This window comes from Guillardia theta, assembly GCF_000315625.1.
Source record: "Guillardia theta CCMP2712 unplaced genomic scaffold GUITHscaffold_19, whole genome shotgun sequence".
In the NCBI taxonomy this organism is placed as follows: Eukaryota; class Cryptophyceae; order Pyrenomonadales; family Geminigeraceae; genus Guillardia; species Guillardia theta.
In genome coordinates, this window is record NW_005434655.1 from 12,944 (window position 1) to 30,000 (window position 17,057).

Below are 17,057 nucleotides of genomic sequence, written 5' to 3' on the forward strand. Positions count from 1 at the left end.
TGTCTCCTTCTCTATTCCTCCTCACACTTCTCCGCTCCTCTGTTGTAATCTAATGGAGTGGGGGTGGGGTAGGGGTAGTGCAATCAGTTACAACCTAGGCAAAAGATTTGAATTGAAGGGTGAGGGTAAGTGGATATGCATTTTTTATTATTGTTCCAATTAAGATATAACTCCAGGAGAGGGTCCACATTCTTCGATGCTTCCGCGTGCTCCTCGTGCAGCCCTCATCCCCAAGTTTTGACCCTTCCTCCCTCCCCTCATCCCCTCTGGCCGCCCCTCCCCTCATCCCCTCCCGCTCTCTTGTTGCCTCCTCCCCTCATCCCCTCCCGCCCTCCCCGCCATTCCAGTTCAAACTCTGTTGGCCCACGTCTACCCCTTCCACGCTCCCTAGCCTCCTAGCAAGAGGGCTTGCTGCCTCTCCTCCCCGCCTCTTCACCCTAGCTCGTTGTACACTGGCGACGTGAGGATGGAGCCGCCTGAGGTCCGACCTGAAGATGTCATGGTGGGACAGAAGCGACCAAGATCCGAGGACGAGCTGCCGGTAGATCCCGAAGATGACAAGGACAAGGATGAAATGGCCAAACTTAAAGCAGCGGCGGCTGCTGCTGGCTTCAAGCATTGTGAGCATCACAAGAGGCGGTCGCGCTGCAAGGAGTGTGGAGGTTCAGGGTTCTGCGAGCACAACAAGAGGAAGTCTCGTTGTAAGGAGTGCGGAGGATCCAGCTTCTGTGAACACAATAAGCGTAAATCAAGATGCAGGGAGTGCGGGGGCTCCAGTATTTGTGTGCACAAGAAGCTTCGCTCCCGTTGCCGAGAATGCGGCGGCTCTGGCGTCTGCCCCCACAGTAGACTCCGGGCGCAATGCAAGGAGTGCGGCGGTTCCAGTTTCTGTGTTCACAATAAGCGCAAGTCTCGCTGCCGCGAGTGTGGAGGTAGCAGCATTTGCGAACATAACAGGAGGAAATCGCGATGCAAGGACTGCGGGGGCTCCAGCATTTGCGAACATGGAAAGCTTCGTTCTCACTGCAAGGATTGTGGTGGATCCAGCATTTGCGAGCACAAGCGAATTCGATCTCGCTGCAAGGACTGCGGAGGAGGAGAGCTCTGCGAACACAAGAAGTTGCGGTCTCAGTGCAAGGAGTGTGGTGGCTCCAGTTTCTGTGAACACAAAAAGATCCGATCGCGTTGCAGAGAGTGTGGAGGTTCGAGCATCTGCGAGCACAACAAGCGGAGGTCGCGCTGCAAAGAATGTGCAGAGCTCAAATTCTGCGAGCACAAGAAGATCCGCACTGAATGCAAGGAGTGCGCGGCAAAGGTCGCTTCTATTCCCGTGGACCAGCAGATGGCTAACGTCGCTCCGATGGCTGTAACCGCTGCTCCTCCGGTTCCTTCCGAGGAGTCGGGCCTTCCCGAAGAGAGCGGAGCTCCTCCTCCTCCTGAGGACTCCATCAACCCAGCTCCTATACCGTCTGTGATGCCTGTGCCTCCGATAGCTGCAGATGACGTGGAGAAAGGACCTGACGCTCCTGTTACCCTCGAACCGGAGCCGCATCCCGACGCTTGAGGTTCGAGTCTCTCTTGAATTATCTACGAGCAATGACGCTTGTCAAAACATGCAGTCGTAGACTCTTAACCATGGATGCTTGTGGGAATCATTCGTTCATCACTATTCCGGGTGATTTGGAAATCATCGTTTCGGCTATACCTTAATCTTTTTGCTCACTCCTTGTTACCTGTTGAGCATCGTTTTATTGACAATAAATTATCTTTGTAATATTTCGGTCAAAGTAAGTCAATTCTGCGCAGAATCTTGTTGGAATCTGACAATGTTGAGGAAACACCTGTGCAGAAATCAGCAGCACGTGGACGATATCCGTGTTTCAATCTTGAGCATTTGTATGGTTCAGTTCAAGTTGTACGTTGTGTGTGGAAAGTTTTGTGCAGGAAGAAAACATTTTCCTCTTCAAGAGTTGCCCGTTCACTGATGTCGTTAACTTCGAATATTTGACAAGATAATTTTCGAGATGCCTCTCTGAAACTTAAAATTCAACTCATCGCTTCTCTGCCGAAGATCTCATTTCCAGGACGATGTTCCCACGTTTGTGGACCATATTAATCCATTGGAACTTGCTGAGCAATGTTAAACCAAGCAATGAAAACATTATGATTGTACCTCAAAGATCAATCCCATCAGCTCCAGACCAAATTCACATTGCCTGAAAGCATTACGGCTCTCGTCGAAGGACGCGAGCTTGTGAGCTAACGTTGCGATGCTCGTGCGAACCTTCTTGTGGCTTGAGAAACGATTCCAGTGCTGCACACTTCCTTGCAATATCCCGGCGACTATCATCTGACTGCATTCCGATGCGGAGATAGCCAATTTGGATAAGAATTCATACAAGCGCATGCACAGATCCGCATCTGCTTCATCGCTCAAGGCCTTGCAAGCGGAGACCAAAATGTCTAAGAACTCTGATGTTACTTTCTCTTGATGTACTCCTTCCATCCCTGTTTCATTTAAGATCACAACACTTTCCAAAAGATGCTGCTTGCTCTTTGCTGCTGCTTTCATCAGCTTCGTCAGTATACCCTGATTTTTGCTAAATTGAATCAACCTAGCAAATCGATTCTTGACCAAAAATGTATCAAGAAGTTTACTGATTGATTGATCAGTTTCTTCACTTTTTCCGACATCATCCATAAATCTCTGGAAGGTTGCCAAAAAAACATTTTCCATCTGTTTGCTGTTGAAAGGTTTGTCGAGATCAGACACTTGGTTTCCTTGTGAATCGCCGAGAAGCTCACTATGTCCGTCGAGTCCTTGGAATTTCGTCTTTTTCTCAGCTCTGCCATTCGAATCTCCATAAGCATCTTTCCTGTTTGTTTCTTCCTTCGCATTCTTTGACATCCCAAAATTGTTTGGCGTAGTCACGACAAGTTTTTCCCGTTCCGAGGACATCGTATCCGACTCGCCCTCCCTTTCTCGTTTTGGGTTTCTTGTTTGATCAAAGCAGACATTATCAGAAACTTTTTTTCCTTCCTGGAGATTCGACTGACAATCCGACGAGCACCGTTGATCTACTTGTTGGTGATTGTCTACAATGCTCTCAGAAGAATTGAATCTCGAAGATGATGCTCCTGAATGTTGATTTATTGGCACTGCACATGCAGCACGTTCAGCAGAATCTTCGATTGCAAGTTCACTGCCTGATTGATAGGGGTCAACAGAGAATTCCTTGTTGCTTCTTGCTTCTTCCGCTGCCGCTCCTGGTGTGTCTTCTGCAAAGTCTTCATCTCTGCCCTCACTTTTGCCTACCCATCCTCCTCGGCCTTTGTCTTCGCCTCCCTCGCCTCCCTCGCCTCCCTCGTCTCCCTCGTCTCCCTCGTCTCCCTCGCCTCCCTCGTCTCCCTCGCCTCCCTCACCTTCCTCGCCTCCCTCGCCTCCCTCGCCTCCCTCGCCTCCCTCGCCTTCGCCTTCGCCTTCATAGCCTTCCAATACCTCTCGGCTCGTCTCCTCCAACAAATCAGCTTGAAATACCTCTGATCTCTCTACGCTCTTCAAGTGAGGAGATGTGTGGCAATCCGGACATATTTCAAATGATTTCGAAGGTTTTCCGATGAAGACGCTCAAGATTTCGTCTTTTTTCCCTTGGCGCATGAGAGTGACTCTGATGGTATCTTTTTGCCTCCTGTCCTTCACCGCATTCCACACAAAGTGAGCTTCTTTTTTCGTTTGCACGATTACAAGGGAAGATAACATCGTACTGAGCGATTCATCGCCTGTCTTGAAGGGTCGGGGTTTCAATTTCACGCTTCCTGCTGACACTTTGTTCTTCTCTACTAACACATAGGGTTCTGATGCGACCTTATCGGCCCGGAAGTTCCAGCACGATAGCATGTTCCTCTGTGACATGTCCTGACTAAGCCTCAGAATGTAGCGACCGCAGCTAGAGCAGGGAGAGTTTTTCTCGTAGTGAATGCGCGTGTCTGAATATGAATCGTCCATTTCTCAGAAAACGAGCAAGGGATAGGTTGAGTTGTTGGCAGGGAGGACTAGAGATGAGACGAGAGGAGGAGGTGGAGGTAGTGGCTGTAGTGGCTCAAGGAGCAATCGCTATCCTACAAGTCTTCAATGCTCTAAGTGCATGCCAGAAGTATGGCATCTGTACAGGTTCTGTACGTTGAACGTAGCTGGGAACACGACTCCGGCGGCGCCGGGCCGGGCCGGGCGGCCGGCCGGCGGCCCGGGCACTGAGCGCCGGGCCGCCCGGCCCGGCCGGCAACAAAGTTTGCCGAAGGGCCTTCACTGATCGGACCGAGTCCGGGGCCATGATCGGATGCCGCCCGGGGCTGCCCGGGGCCCTGAGGCTTGCAAGTTGCCTCTGTGACGGCACGGTGCCACAGCACCGTGCCACGCGGGGTACGGTCACTAGGCTGCCGCGGCGCTGCCAGGAGGCTCGGAGCCCAGTGACTCTTTCTCAGCCTGTCGTTGCCAAGTTCGGAACTTCGGAACTCGGGCTGAGCCGAGGCTGCCCTACTACTAGGCTAAGTTACGGTACTACCGTAGTTGTTGCTAGCCTTGAAGTATAGTATGCCGTCATGGACCTGATTGTCCTCGTACTGAGTTTTTAACTTAAGTTTGAGTGAAGAGTCGTGCAGTGGCCAGTGCCGCGTGCGGCACTGCACGACGGAGAGTTGTCACTCACGGTCCGAGTCCGATCCGCAGGGCCGGCGGCCGGTACGGTCACGGTCGGGGGCCGACGCCGGTCGGACTCACTCAGTGGCTCTGATCGGCCCGGCGATACTTAACTTGAATGAGTAAACTTTAGTACGAAGCGGTTCGCGATCACGGCGAATCGCGGAGGTGATGGCTTGATAGATAAGTAAAGTTTCTACGACCATCATTTTAAAAAGAAAAGGGACAGATGTAAAGAGAAATTGAGGGTGGGGTTAAAAAACCAGAGAGACAAACCAAGTGGGTTGGAGGGGGTAGTTTGAAGCCTGAGGACTATCAGCGGGGGGGGGGTACAAGGGGTCAGCTCAAAAGCTATGGAAACTTTACATCTGGTGGTAGGGGTAGTAAAAAGACAACTACTGAGAACCAGGGTGGGGGTGTGGCGCGGGAAAAAAAAAACCAGATTGGGTTCCACCACCCACCCCACCCTCTGGAGATCGATTGCTTCAAAAACTACTTACAGAACTACCGGTCCTTGGCCAGTGAAATTTGTAATTATAATTCAATTACCCAAATATTTCCGTATCTCGATGATAGAAAACGGACCTGATTTAAAATGGACTGTTGAAATATCGGAATATGGGTTGGATTGACCGAAGACTAACGGACGATTACACCCCTGCTGAATAGTGCATATCAAGGGGTACTCCAAATAGGGGTGAAGGTCGGAAAAAAAATGAGGACCCCAACCATCCTGGACCCCCTTAAAAAGAAGAACTAAAAGTATTTATAAGCCAACCCCAGAGGACCCGTGATGAGAACCTTTACAACCCCCTTTTCATCATGAACCCCTACCCACTGTGCAGGCAAAGACAACTTTTTAAGACCCCCACCTCCAACTTATGCGGTCTGTACCCACCTCTTCGTAGTACAGAATTTGGCAGGAGAGGACAACCGGATAAGATTGGCACCACCCCACCTCATAATGACCCAACCCCCTGCATGCCCCAGGAGTTTCCCGACCATTCCGCTTCTCATTCGCTCCGCTTCCCCTCTATTTCACCTCTGCTTCCCCGCTGCTTCTCCTCTGCTCCCTTCCTTTCCCTCTCTATCCCCCACGTCTTCCTCTCCCTTCTCCTCTCCACGTCAGCTTTCTGTGTTCGGTTACCTCATCTTTCGCAGTGATATAGGACTCGTTCGTATACCCTTCCCGGCTGTTTTCGAGATATTCGATCGTAACCCTCCTTGCCCTTCAGCATTTGCGCAAGATAACGTTTGTAAAGCAAGCTTGAAGTGCAGCGTAGCGATGAATCTCATCACGGACATTCAGAACGGTTTTGTGGGGTTGACCAAGGAGATTGAAAGCCAGAGTAGGCAAAAATTCAACGAAATTGTGAACTCGGCGCATACTCTTGTACCTATCTTTGAAAACAGCGAACAGGGTTCTGAAGACCAGGGGTTGAAAAACGGGCATCCAGGGAAAAGGAGTAGCTTTACGTTTGGAAACCATAATCAGCTGCTGATACCGGAAGAGATTGGCAGTCTGTACGGAAGCACCAATGCAAAGGCGAAACAGGAGGGGACAAGCAAAAGCACGACGCTCATTCGACGCCACTCTATCTCAGGGAGTCAAGTGAAAGTTTCCTCGGGCTCTCGCTCGGTGTCAAAGCCTGAATTGAAGAAGACGCGATCGTTGCAAGCTCATCATGAATCTGCGGACACTTGTGATGAAGCCACCCGCAGCAAGATCGAACAATGGTTTAGCAAAAGCCGATCAGCTGCCTGACGATCATGTTCTGCCTGTTAATATTGAATATTCGAGTGTCTCTACACTCACGAGGGTTGTAAATATGCACAGTCAGTGCCTGCAACACAACACAATACTGTTCTACGTGTATTTTGGAGCATTGGATTGACTTCTTGTTCATTTATTTGCCTCTTTGCCCAATAGCCTCAATAAACTTCTACTATCGTCTCTTAGCGCATCATCTTTCGCCCTCAATGTCCGTCAGCTGCCTTTCTTTCACTCTGGCGTGTCGGTGATCGACTCCACCAGGAAGCGCTTCCCAGTCGCTGCCCCCCCGATCGTAATCACGTCGCCCACCTGCAGCTCCTTGAAGATCTCGTTCTGAAAGGAGTCATCATTGACTGCCGTCCCCGCTGCCATGCTCGTCAGCTCCTCTGCATCCCTGCTCCTCCTCCTGCCCCTCCAACCCCCTTGTCCCTCCTCCCTACAGCTCCTCTGCATCCCTGTCCCTCCTCCTCTGCTCCTCTAGCTCCTTTGGCCCTCTTCCCTTCTCGACCATCTTACTGGTGCTGGAGTCCTGAATGTCAAATGCCTGAGCAGAGGAGTCGAAGTAGATCTGCGAGATGCATAAAGAAAGAAATCTTGAAGAAGAGCAAAGGCTAGTAACCTTGGCGTGCGTGCGAGAAACGGACGGATGAAGCTTCCTGTCGAGAGGAAGCGAACAGTTGGAGCTCCTGCCGATTGTGAAAGGTTCGTCGTAGGATCTGCACGACTTGAGAGGTGAAATGCCGTTTAAGACGACGATACTCACGAGACAGTATAGCGGATGTTGGAGTCTTGATCCAGAAGCACAAGGGTACGATGGAGCACAGGAGCGCCTTCCGAGCTTCTGGCTGTATCACGAGCGCTGGTTCTGCAGATCGAGTCAGACAAGGTACAAGACGTTGACCCTCCGACTCCTCAGCGATGGTAGAGAATTTGCTCCCTCTTCTCTGCATGTTGCTGGACGTCGTGCGCGCTGTTTGCATTCTCGATCCATCGTCTTGAGCCTCATCGCCTTCTCCCATCCTTATACGGCATGTTCGTCACACGAGCAACCGAAGTTGGTACAGCACCTGCTCTTGGACACGGATGATCTCTTCTTCGACTGATTCATTCTTCCCTCTCGGTCTGAATGTTACAGCGTCACCCACATTAAGCGCATCCTCGAAAGGAAGTACATGTAGCGTTAGCAGGTGTCTGCGTTTGCTTGAGCATGGCAATGGTGAAATCTCGTTCGCTGACAAGGGAGAAGAGGTGCTGGATCGTTTCGTCCCGCTTTTTCACCTGCCATATCATCAATTGTTGCCTCCGCGTTTCAACTCGACTGAGCATTCCTGAGCCAAGAGGTCTTTGATGCTCCGCTGCCGCAGACATGTCAAGACAAGCGCTCAAGCCACGAGAGCCGAAACCTGCAGGCTTTCATTGGTCCGCTGCTGCTCCTTCAGCTCGTCCCGCGCCTTGCTCAGCTAGTGGCAGTCGATGATGGGCAGGCAGACAGGCAGGGGCGCACACCTCACTGGATAGCAACACCTCTAGAGGTGCGTCCGAGTCGTCCTTCCATGGTCTTGCAGGAAGAAAACTGCCAGACTGCGAGGCTTTTGCTGCTTCGACGTGACCCTCCTGATTAGAAGGATTGACCACCTGCAGAACGATTGATCCTACGCCGTGGCGGAGGGATAGATGAGATACCTGTTTTGTCACCAACTGCTGAACGTCTTGAAAGACTCGCTGGTCGCTCACCTTCACCGCATCCTGCATCTTCATCAGATGGCCAACGGCTTGGATTCCTCACCATCACCTCAACTCTGGGCTCAACCTTCTGAAAGTTTCTCTGAGCAGCTATTGATCAGCCGAAAAGAAGGAGCAGTGCGAGGAACAAACAGGAAAGGGGATCTCATCTGTAGCTTCTGTCACATATTGCGTGTCTACAGAAGTACTGAAACACATCGATGTCATGAGCACAAAAATCAAGGTCAGGAAAGAGACTCACAGCGCCATCTGATCGTGACTAGCAGGAGGCTTGCTCTGTTTGAGGAGGCGAAGCCTCTTATTTACCAGTTCCAACTCTGACGAGGTATCAGTGTGTCATACCCACCTTGTCACACTCTCAGGTAGGTTGAGACCTGCTTCGAGCTGTTGGATCCCCTTGTTGGACGAGACAGACAAAACTTTCTTGGGCTGATTCCCACCGATGTTCTTCTTGGTTGACATCTAGTCAAACATCACAACCAAACATGCGGATGATCTGCAAAGTACATCTGTGAAAGATTGCCCGGAGGCCAAACCATCAAGCAAGTGGTTCAATTTCTCTGACATGTCTGCAGTCTTCCGAAGGATTGAACCTGCTTTTGCCTGCCAGCGACGTCAGGCAAACAAGCTAGGCAAGCTTGTCACACACCACAGCTTGGGATCGTTTGGGGTTGGTGATTTCACGAGTGAAGGACTTTTGATCTTGGAACGAGTGGTCGCCTTGTAGCTCATTCTCCTCGTTGTTCCTTGGCAGTTGGTAGGAGCCATAAGTTTGATTGTAACCGCCCTTGTCGAAGAGACTTGAAGCGACGGAGGAAGAAGATAACGAGGCTGAGGCTGTTGGCGACCAGTCTGACGACCCTGATGAGTCGGTCCCGTACGAATCCATCCCTCCTTCCTAAACCTCGTACATGTTGCGCTTAAAGGTTGAGACGGAAGGATGCTAGGGCGTGCTGGGGAGGAGGACAAGAGAAGGTCAATATGAGATCAGAGCGCGAGGAGCAGGAGCGCTTGGTCGATTCTTCTTGTGTCGCCAAAGCTGATGTAAAGCAAGCGATAAGAGCAGAGCACGTGAGGAGCAGCAGCATGAGCAGGAGAGATCGGTAAAAGACTTGCTTGGTTTCGAGAACAACAGAATGCGGAACTCTGAAAGGTAGGGAAGCAAAAGAGTTGCTGAGCAGGAAGCAAGAAAGAATGGGAGGGTACTGGGAGAAAGATTGGAGATGTGAAGCAGTGGAGGATACGTGTTGGAAGAAACGGGGAGGAAAGGAGTGGGGGTAAATGAGAGGGGAGGGAATGAGAATGGTTGGGACGAGAGGAAAGAAGGGGAGGGAGCAACGGCAGGGTAAGAGAGGCCAGAACTGAGATGAAACGAAAATGGGGATAGATCACAGAAAGGAGGGAAGACAAGAGTGGGAGGGAAATTTTGGGAGGGTAAGGAATGCCTAAGGGCTCGGAGAGGAGAGAGATAACTTCGGAGGGAGCGAGAGGAAGATAGGGAGAGGGGAAGAGAGGGAAGGGGAGGAAGGGGAGGAAGGGGAGGAAGGGGAGGAAGGGGAGGAAGGGGAGGAAGGGGAGGAGGGGGAGGAGGAGGAGGAAGGGGAGGAAGGGGAGGGGGAGGAGGAGGGGAGGAGGGAAGAACTGTCTTTCTATATCATGATGAAGGACATGAGATTTGACGCGGCCAGTCAACCGGTCACACCGTTTTTCTTGAAATTATGTATAATTATGATTGATTATTATACATAATCCTATGACATAAACAGTGCAACCGGGTGTGCCGCAGGGGCCGGGCGGCGGCCAGTGATCGTGACTCAGTGACCGGGCCGTATCGAGTCGCCGGCCCGGGGGTGATCCAATCAGGCCCGAGACGTGCCGACCGCGAGCCGGACACATCCAAGTTGCCGGGCGCCCACAATGGCCTAGTAGCTGCGCGCGCAGGGTACTGGCGGGACACTGTGCCCTCAGGCTAGGTGCGCTCGTCGGACACACAGGCTAGTAGCATACCGGTGCTGACTCAGTGATGCTACCCGGTAGTAGCCGCGTGCCGGACTCGGACAGTAGTCTTTCTTCAAGGCTTTCCTTGAGTGACTTGAACAGTCTGTCCTAAGAGGCTTCATTGCTACCACACGCTTCTCTCCATTCCACAAACGCTCTGAACCAGAAATCTTTTTCCGAGACATTGGAGAAGCAAAGCTTGAGCCCGCCTTTCTTGCCTTCAGTTTGCAGGTATTGCAGCTGTTGAAAGAGTCAGCGGATCAGTAAAGGATGACGGCAACAACCTTGATACTCGCTCCCACAACAGGCTCGTCTCCCTCTGATGTCTCCGACACATCTTGAACATCAAAGAGCGATACGATCTTGGCGTCCTGCGTGAGAACATTCTCCTTCTACAAACAAACTGCTCACCAACCCTCATAGGCACGCCTCATCCCTCACCTCCGACAAGTTCTTCCCTACTGAAAAGATCCCGAGGACCTTCTTCTTGTGCTCTCCGTCCTTCGATAACATGAGCTCTCCAGTCCCAAGGTCGAATATCATCATCCGTTTCTGCCACCTTCCTCCTCCTCCCCATCGCTCGCTGCACTTCCACGCCTTCCCAACCATAAGCCCCCCCGTCGAGCTCTGACTGTTCTTCCGCCATGTCCGTATGCTCAGCCCGCTCTGCCGATGTGTCAGCGACAGACGAAGAGCCGAGACGAGAGGAGGTGAAGGGTAGCGGCAGAATGACACCGTCATAAGCAAAGATAGCCCCGACGACGGGCAAGGGGACACCACAACTCACCGAACAGACAGTATCTAGAAGCGACATGCTGATCGCGAGAATGCCCTTCGCTTCCAGCACGTCGCCAACGCACATCCCCTTCCTACTCCCATGCACGCGACTGGGCTCGACAACATTGCGTGGAGGTGCATTGGATGCAGGCACTGAAAGTGAAGTCTCTGCATGTTTGAAACGAGCATGGTCAAGCAACCGCTTGTATGCTATGGCGACCGTCAGACCAATCAAAGAAAACAAGAGGAGGAGGAGGAGGAGGAGGAGGAGGAGGAGGAGGAGGAGGATCTAAAGTAGAGTAGATGATGATTTTGGTCGAACCTTGTGCATCAAGTGACTCGCCCATCTCTCCGCTAGACAACCTGACGAACATCTGTGCTTCTGTGTCGTTTGCGATTTTCTGAAAGCTGCGGAGAGAGAGTGAGGGGTCAAAGTGAGAGCGAAGACTGGGACTGTTTAACCTTCCGTGCACAACCAGGTCTTCCTCCAAGATGTCGCTGACATAAAACGACAGTCAGTGTCATACGCACCCTTCCCGTCTGTCTTCGCCATCACCGAGAGTCGTAGTCCATAGCGGAAGCAGGAACCATCTGAAACAAGCTCAGAATCTATCACCATCACAGAGCTTTAGGGTTCAAACCTTTCCGCCAAAGTCGAAGTCTCTGCTATCATCGCCTTTCTTCAAGCTCGAGCACGAAGGCAGGGTGCTACTTTTGGCCCCCTGCAGCTGTTGCACTGGTTGAGATTTCTGCTTGGCTCGCGCTTCCCAGGTTAGCTCGCTCTCAGCCGAATCCTTTGAGCCCCGTCAGCACAACCTAAGACAAGACAAGCCAAGATGCCTCCTTCGCCTCCTTTCCGACATGTTCCGACAAGAGCTGTGAGACCAGCTTGAAAGAAAGCTTATTGACAACCGCAGCAGTCTCGTCTACCTCTTCATCCTTGAGAATTGATGCAATCATCTTCTTTCGGCGAGCCTGGATGATCTAGATCACCAAGCGTCGATCATGTTGACCAAGTTCACTTTCTTGCTCTCCTTCCTGCCTTCAGGTGCCATGCAGTCCTCCAACCGCTGTCATCTCAGGTCATCCCTCTGCATCTCATCATCGACATCAACCTGCTGGCTTTGCTTGTGCCGCTCAACCCACGACTGCAGCAGGCCTCCTCTCGCCTCGCAGCTCTGACTTGAAGCAAAGGCAGCGCTCGACGACTTGAGGTCCGCAATGAGCCTCTCCAAGTTGTTGCAAGACTGAAACGGCGACGGTTGGTCGTCATCGGAAGCAACCTGAACATGTACACATGCACACATGTATGGTCAGACGAGTGAAGTGACGGGACGTCATCTGCTCACACTCTCCGAGCCAGACGACGAGCTTGTTCCTAGTCAAAGTTACTAGCGTCATTGGCCTCACCGCAACCTTATCCGTACCTGCGGTCAGTCCCTCTCTCGTGCTCCCGTTCGAATGCTCAACTTCAGATGGTGACCTTGCAAGTTGATGAGAACGAAGGAGAAACTGACGACAAACCTCACATTTCGCTATTGCTATCACCATCACTGTCACCGTCAAGATCGTCACTGCTTGCTTCTGACTGCAAACTTTTCAGTTGAGTGAATTCAGCTCCATGGCAGAGAACCTGCTCCTCTAGATGTTCTTGAGGGTTATGTGGACTAGCACATCCAAAGGAACCAGATTCTTCCTTTCCCCTTGAAGCTGGGCCAGCTTGAACCGATGCTGGTGCTGGACGACGTGATGCGGGAGGGGGAGCAGGAGGAGGAACAGGAGGAACAGGAGGAGGAGCAGGGGAACGTCCAGCAACATTAGCGCTGCTGAAGGTGAATCTTCTTCCCCTTGCTGATATCTGATGATCCTTGCTTGCTTGACTCATCGTGCTTCCTCCTTCCCTTCTGTGACCTTATCTACCTCAGAAGCCACCACCTCTCCACCCTCTCCCTCTCTCTCTCCCTCTCCTCCTCCTCTAGTTCCTCTAGTTCCTCTCCCTCCCCCTCTCGCAACACCTCGGCTAGTTCTACTTCCTTACGCCATGCGAAATAATGCCTGAAACAACCACTACCCCACGAATTGCAGGTACCCCTGCTCCAATAAGATATTCAATAGACAATTTTGAGGGTGAGGTGATATACCCTACCTACTCCATCCCACCTCACCACCTCTTGGTTAATTCTTCGTAGAACAGCAGGGAATGCATGGAACAGCGGTCAATGCAGGCAGCGGTGTGAAGGAAAGAGAAGGCAGGGGCGGAGCAGGACAGGACAGGACAGGACAGGACGTGGTGATAGGTCAGTGCGAACAGATGCATGCGAGGAGGAAGGGAGTAGAAGCAGGGACAGTGAGGGCCGCGTGCAGCAACAGTGCTGATGTTACGAAAGATGCATGCCTTGGGTTTCTTGCGATAGCCAAGGAAGTGTTTCTTCGTTCGATAAGATCCTTCATCAGCAGATCAATACAACCTCTTGGAGCATGGAGGCGAGCGCGGGAGACAACCAGAGCTCAGGCAACACACACGAGATCAAGGTGAAGTTGTCGTCTGGATGCGATGTGAACACCTCAAACTTGTGATGTTGGACAGGTCAAGACGCTCAATGGGCAGGTTTACAGCTACTCCGTCTCCAAGGAAACGCTCATCTCGGAATTGAAAGAAAAGGTCGCTGAATCTACAGGCATCTCGGCTGACACGCAGCGGATAATCTTCCGTGGAAAGGTGTAGCGAGAGGAAGCAGCGGGCCTGGCTGATATCCTTGCAGGTGCTGAAAGACAACTCCTCTGTCAGCGAGTACAAGGGGCTGCTCGATGGGGGATCGACTGTGCATGTCGTCACCAGGGCACCGGCCTCCTCGGACCCAGGAGAGCAAGCGGCGAGAGACGAAGGGCATTCCGCATCCGACCGACAGCAGGAGGTCTGTGAGCGAGCTCAGGCAGCCTCCTGCTAGCCATCCTTTTCACTCTCCCCTCCTCGTCCTCCTCCTCGTCCTCCTCCTCCACCTCCTGACCCGCCATGTCGCAGATGCCAGGAGGATTCCAAGGGTTCCATGGCATCCCAGGGATCCCGTTGCCCGGGGGCATTCAGGCCGGGCCGGGTGTGATCATGGGAGGCATCACAGTATCAGGAGACAACGCGGCGCTGAATCCCGGGACGATCCATCAAGTTCTGCAGCAGGTCAGGCGCATGCGACCGCAGCTGCGGCCCTCACTGCATGCTCAAGGTGATCGGAGACTTGAACCTTCAAAACGCCCTCCAAGGCTTTCGGGCCCGGCAGCCGCATACGATCGAGTCAAGGCTGAACTCGATGGTGATAGCGTGTCTCTCCCGGAAGCCGACTGAGAGCGATGCCGCAGAGAGTTTTCCTGCAGCACCTCACGGAGTTTCAAGTCTCCGTAGACACCCTTGCCTCCCAGTACAGCATCCGCCAAGAGCGCGGGCTGCTCCAAGACAACTCGGCCCAGCAGGGGCCCGGAGGTCAAGTGCAGGAGATGCACGACCATGTAACGTGCGACGGCTGTGGGATGAGCCCGTTCATCGGTCCTCGCTGGAAGTGCTCTAACTGCCCGGTGAGATGCTCAATCTTGATTTTGCTCTTTCGTCGTGGTCGGTGGTGGTGGTGGTGGTGGTGATGATGATGATGATGATCTACAGTAGAGGTGATGATGATGATCAGTGATGATGATGATGATGATGATCTACAGTAGAGGTGATGATGATGATCTACAGTAGAGGTGATGATGATGATCAGTGATGATGATGATGATCTACAGTAGAGGTGATGATGATGATCAGTGATGATGATGATGATGATGATCTACAGTAGAGGTGATGATGATGATCAGTGATGATGATGATGATGATGATCTACAGTAGAGGTGATGATGATGATCAGTGGTGGTGGTGATGATGATGATCTACAGTAGAGGTGATGATGATGATCAGTGGTGGTGGTGATGATGATGATCTACAGTAGAGGTGATGATGATGATCAGTGGTGGTGGTGATGATGATGATCTAAAGAGTGAAGTAGATGATGATGATTTGTAAGGTTGAGGAGGTAGAAGTGGTAGAGATGATGATGATGATGATGATGATGATGATGATGATGATGATGATGATGATGATGATGATGATGATGATGATGATGATGATGATGATGGAGGGGAGGGATAGGAGCTTATGTTGGCACTCACAGGACTTTGACCTCTGCGACGTTTGCTATCAAGAGTAAGATTTTGTTCATTCTCCCTTTCCCAGCTCACCTCATCCCCCTCTCCTGATGCTTCCCTCTCTCTTCTTTGTTACTCTTGCATGTTGTGAGTCAAGTCGCAGCTTTCAGCGGACAGGAAACCGACATGTCAGCGGGCACACGTTCACCCGCATGCAGCCCAGGTTCTTGATCGAGACGAACAACGCGGGAGTGACTCGTCAAGTTCGCCGTCAACCTGATCGAACCGCCTCCTCCAGCACGGAGTAAAGCCCCCCCACCCCCCCTCTTTTTTCTGCTCCCTCCCTCTCCTCCTCCTCCTTCTGTTCTCCTCGGTCCCCCTCCTCCCTCCCGGTTTTCCTGTTCTCCTGCCCCTGTTCTCCTGCTCCTCGTCAAAGCTGACAGGCTTGCAGGTTGTCTAAGTTGTCAGAAGTCATCGGGATAACAGGAAGATCGATGGAGCAATTTTCTCGTCAGCTTGCAAGGCTGGAGGGGCTTGTGAGGGATGAGGAGCGGCTGCGAGGAAGAGAGCGAGACGAGGCTGAGGGGCTGGCGTATCACCTTGCTCCTGCTCTCCGAGACTTGGGGATGTTACTGTCTGACCTTTCTCCTCTCATCTCCAACTTGATGTTCGGTGAAGAACCTGCGAGTGGAAGCATCGACCAGACCGCCAGGGAGGTCTTTCATCCCCCTGCCTACCAGAGGGTCGAGCAAGCTCGCTCTCAAGCTCAGAACGAATTGCGGCGAGGAGAAGAGGAAGAATGGCAGGGTGAGCAGCATGCGGGCCATGAGGCTCAAAGAGGGGACGGGAGTCACCCGACTCCCCAGAACGAGAGGAGAGAGGAGGATGGTTCATCGTCTGCTGGGGGCGGGCCGAGGCCTTCGCCGCTGCCTCCTCCTCCTCCTCCTCCTTCCTTCAGCTTCCGTGCCGGGGGGTTTGCAGGTCAGGGGGTGAGAGCAGCGGACGGGCGAAACGCGTCAGCCGGTCAAGTCCTGCAGTTTGTCAACTCCTTGCTGGGCAGCGTCGCCACGCGGATGAACCAGGGAAGGAGTCAGGTAAGTTTTCTCCTCCTCCTCTCCTCCTCTCCTCCTCCTCTCCTCCTCCTCTCCTCCTCCTTCTCTCTTCCTCTCCCCCTTCTCTCCTCTCCTTGTACTTTCAGCCGTGACAGGCTGGCAGGCTAGCGGCAGCAGGCAGGAAGGGGAGGGGACAGCAGCGCCGGTGGTAAGCGCGCATGCCAACTGCTCGTTACGTTTCTCACCTGCAAGTGAACAGCCGGACTCTGATGCATCCCAGCCACCAGCTAGCCAACCTCATCATGCTGGACAGCAGGGCTCCCAGCTACCTTTCCAGCAGGAACGGCAGCCCCAGCAGCAGCCCCAGCACAGTCACCAACCCCAGCAGATGCCAGCGCCTGCTCCCTTCCAGCTGCCCCCCAACATCGCAGTAGCTATTCCTCAGGCGCTCATGGCAGCCATGCAACGAGCTCAGCAGCCTCCTCCTCCTCCTCCTCAGTCGGGAACGTCGGCACAAGGATCAATGCCATCAAATCCCCAGGCAGCCTCCTCCTCCTCCTCCTCCTCCGCCTTCCCTTTCACCGCTCCTTCCTTCTCCGCCTCCGGTGCAGTGCCCCAGGGCTTTGCGCGGGTTACCATCCAGCAGTTCGGAGCGCCGCAGGAGCATTTCCCGCAGGGAGGAGGGCGAGGGCAGCCGAGCGTGGAGGAAGTGAACAACATGCGGAGAATGATGAGCCAGGTAGTCCGCAACATCATCAACGTTGAGAACATGTCTTTCAACGACCTCGCCAGAGCGACTGGCGCTGATGGAGCGAGACAGGGAGATGGCAACGAGACTCAACCTCCT

General features: G+C 52.7%; 5 protein-coding genes across 5 annotated transcripts in view; 3 read left to right on the forward strand and 2 right to left on the reverse strand.

The window, feature by feature from the left end:
* Nucleotides 1-466: 466 nt before the first annotated feature.
* Nucleotides 467-2,263, forward strand: GUITHDRAFT_157439 (hypothetical protein; the record flags this gene model as incomplete). The annotated part of the gene is made up of 3 exons (XM_005835878.1): nucleotides 467-541; nucleotides 617-1,315; nucleotides 2,252-2,263. 3 exons carry the CDS (start codon nucleotides 467-469, stop codon nucleotides 2,261-2,263), a joined length of 786 nt encoding a protein of 261 aa, XP_005835935.1.
* Nucleotides 2,264-5,981: 3,718 nt separating this feature from the next.
* On the forward strand, nucleotides 5,982-6,461 carry GUITHDRAFT_105039 (hypothetical protein; the record flags this gene model as incomplete). Its single annotated transcript, XM_005835879.1, has 1 exon — nucleotides 5,982-6,461. One exon carries the CDS (start codon nucleotides 5,982-5,984, stop codon nucleotides 6,459-6,461), a length of 480 nt encoding a protein of 159 aa, XP_005835936.1.
* Nucleotides 6,462-6,698: 237 nt separating this feature from the next.
* On the reverse strand, nucleotides 6,699-9,102 carry GUITHDRAFT_136159 (hypothetical protein; the record flags this gene model as incomplete). The annotated part of the gene is made up of 15 exons (XM_005835880.1): nucleotides 6,699-6,835; nucleotides 6,987-7,038; nucleotides 7,090-7,186; nucleotides 7,234-7,335; nucleotides 7,538-7,592; nucleotides 7,643-7,748; nucleotides 7,874-7,930; nucleotides 7,977-8,105; nucleotides 8,154-8,216; nucleotides 8,257-8,295; nucleotides 8,346-8,400; nucleotides 8,455-8,530; nucleotides 8,588-8,675; nucleotides 8,721-8,816; nucleotides 8,863-9,102. The coding sequence occupies 15 exons, from the start codon at nucleotides 9,100-9,102 to the stop codon at nucleotides 6,699-6,701; spliced, it is 1,392 nt and encodes a 463-aa protein (XP_005835937.1).
* Nucleotides 9,103-10,319: 1,217 nt separating this feature from the next.
* GUITHDRAFT_136160 (hypothetical protein) lies at nucleotides 10,320-12,806 on the reverse strand (the record flags this gene model as incomplete). Its single annotated transcript, XM_005835881.1, has 13 exons — nucleotides 10,320-10,451; nucleotides 10,496-10,582; nucleotides 10,653-10,877; nucleotides 10,999-11,198; nucleotides 11,311-11,396; nucleotides 11,451-11,486; nucleotides 11,545-11,579; nucleotides 11,630-11,782; nucleotides 11,919-11,963; nucleotides 12,104-12,271; nucleotides 12,399-12,471; nucleotides 12,518-12,576; nucleotides 12,675-12,806. 13 exons carry the CDS (start codon nucleotides 12,804-12,806, stop codon nucleotides 10,320-10,322), a joined length of 1,431 nt encoding a protein of 476 aa, XP_005835938.1.
* Nucleotides 12,807-13,466: 660 nt separating this feature from the next.
* The window catches only part of GUITHDRAFT_136161 (hypothetical protein), a gene marked incomplete at both ends in the record, with an annotated part of 6,276 nt that continues 2,685 nt past the window's right edge, over nucleotides 13,467-17,057 (forward strand). Inside the window, 11 exons of the mRNA XM_005835882.1 lie at nucleotides 13,467-13,520; nucleotides 13,576-13,707; nucleotides 13,751-13,903; nucleotides 14,011-14,163; nucleotides 14,210-14,296; nucleotides 14,343-14,555; nucleotides 15,185-15,216; nucleotides 15,322-15,381; nucleotides 15,610-16,252; nucleotides 16,374-16,418; nucleotides 16,470-16,949. Coding sequence (XP_005835939.1) covers nucleotides 13,467-13,520; nucleotides 13,576-13,707; nucleotides 13,751-13,903; nucleotides 14,011-14,163; nucleotides 14,210-14,296; nucleotides 14,343-14,555; nucleotides 15,185-15,216; nucleotides 15,322-15,381; nucleotides 15,610-16,252; nucleotides 16,374-16,418; nucleotides 16,470-16,949 — 2,052 coding nt within the window. The remainder of the gene's footprint in view (nucleotides 13,521-13,575; nucleotides 13,708-13,750; nucleotides 13,904-14,010; nucleotides 14,164-14,209; nucleotides 14,297-14,342; nucleotides 14,556-15,184; nucleotides 15,217-15,321; nucleotides 15,382-15,609; nucleotides 16,253-16,373; nucleotides 16,419-16,469; nucleotides 16,950-17,057) is intronic.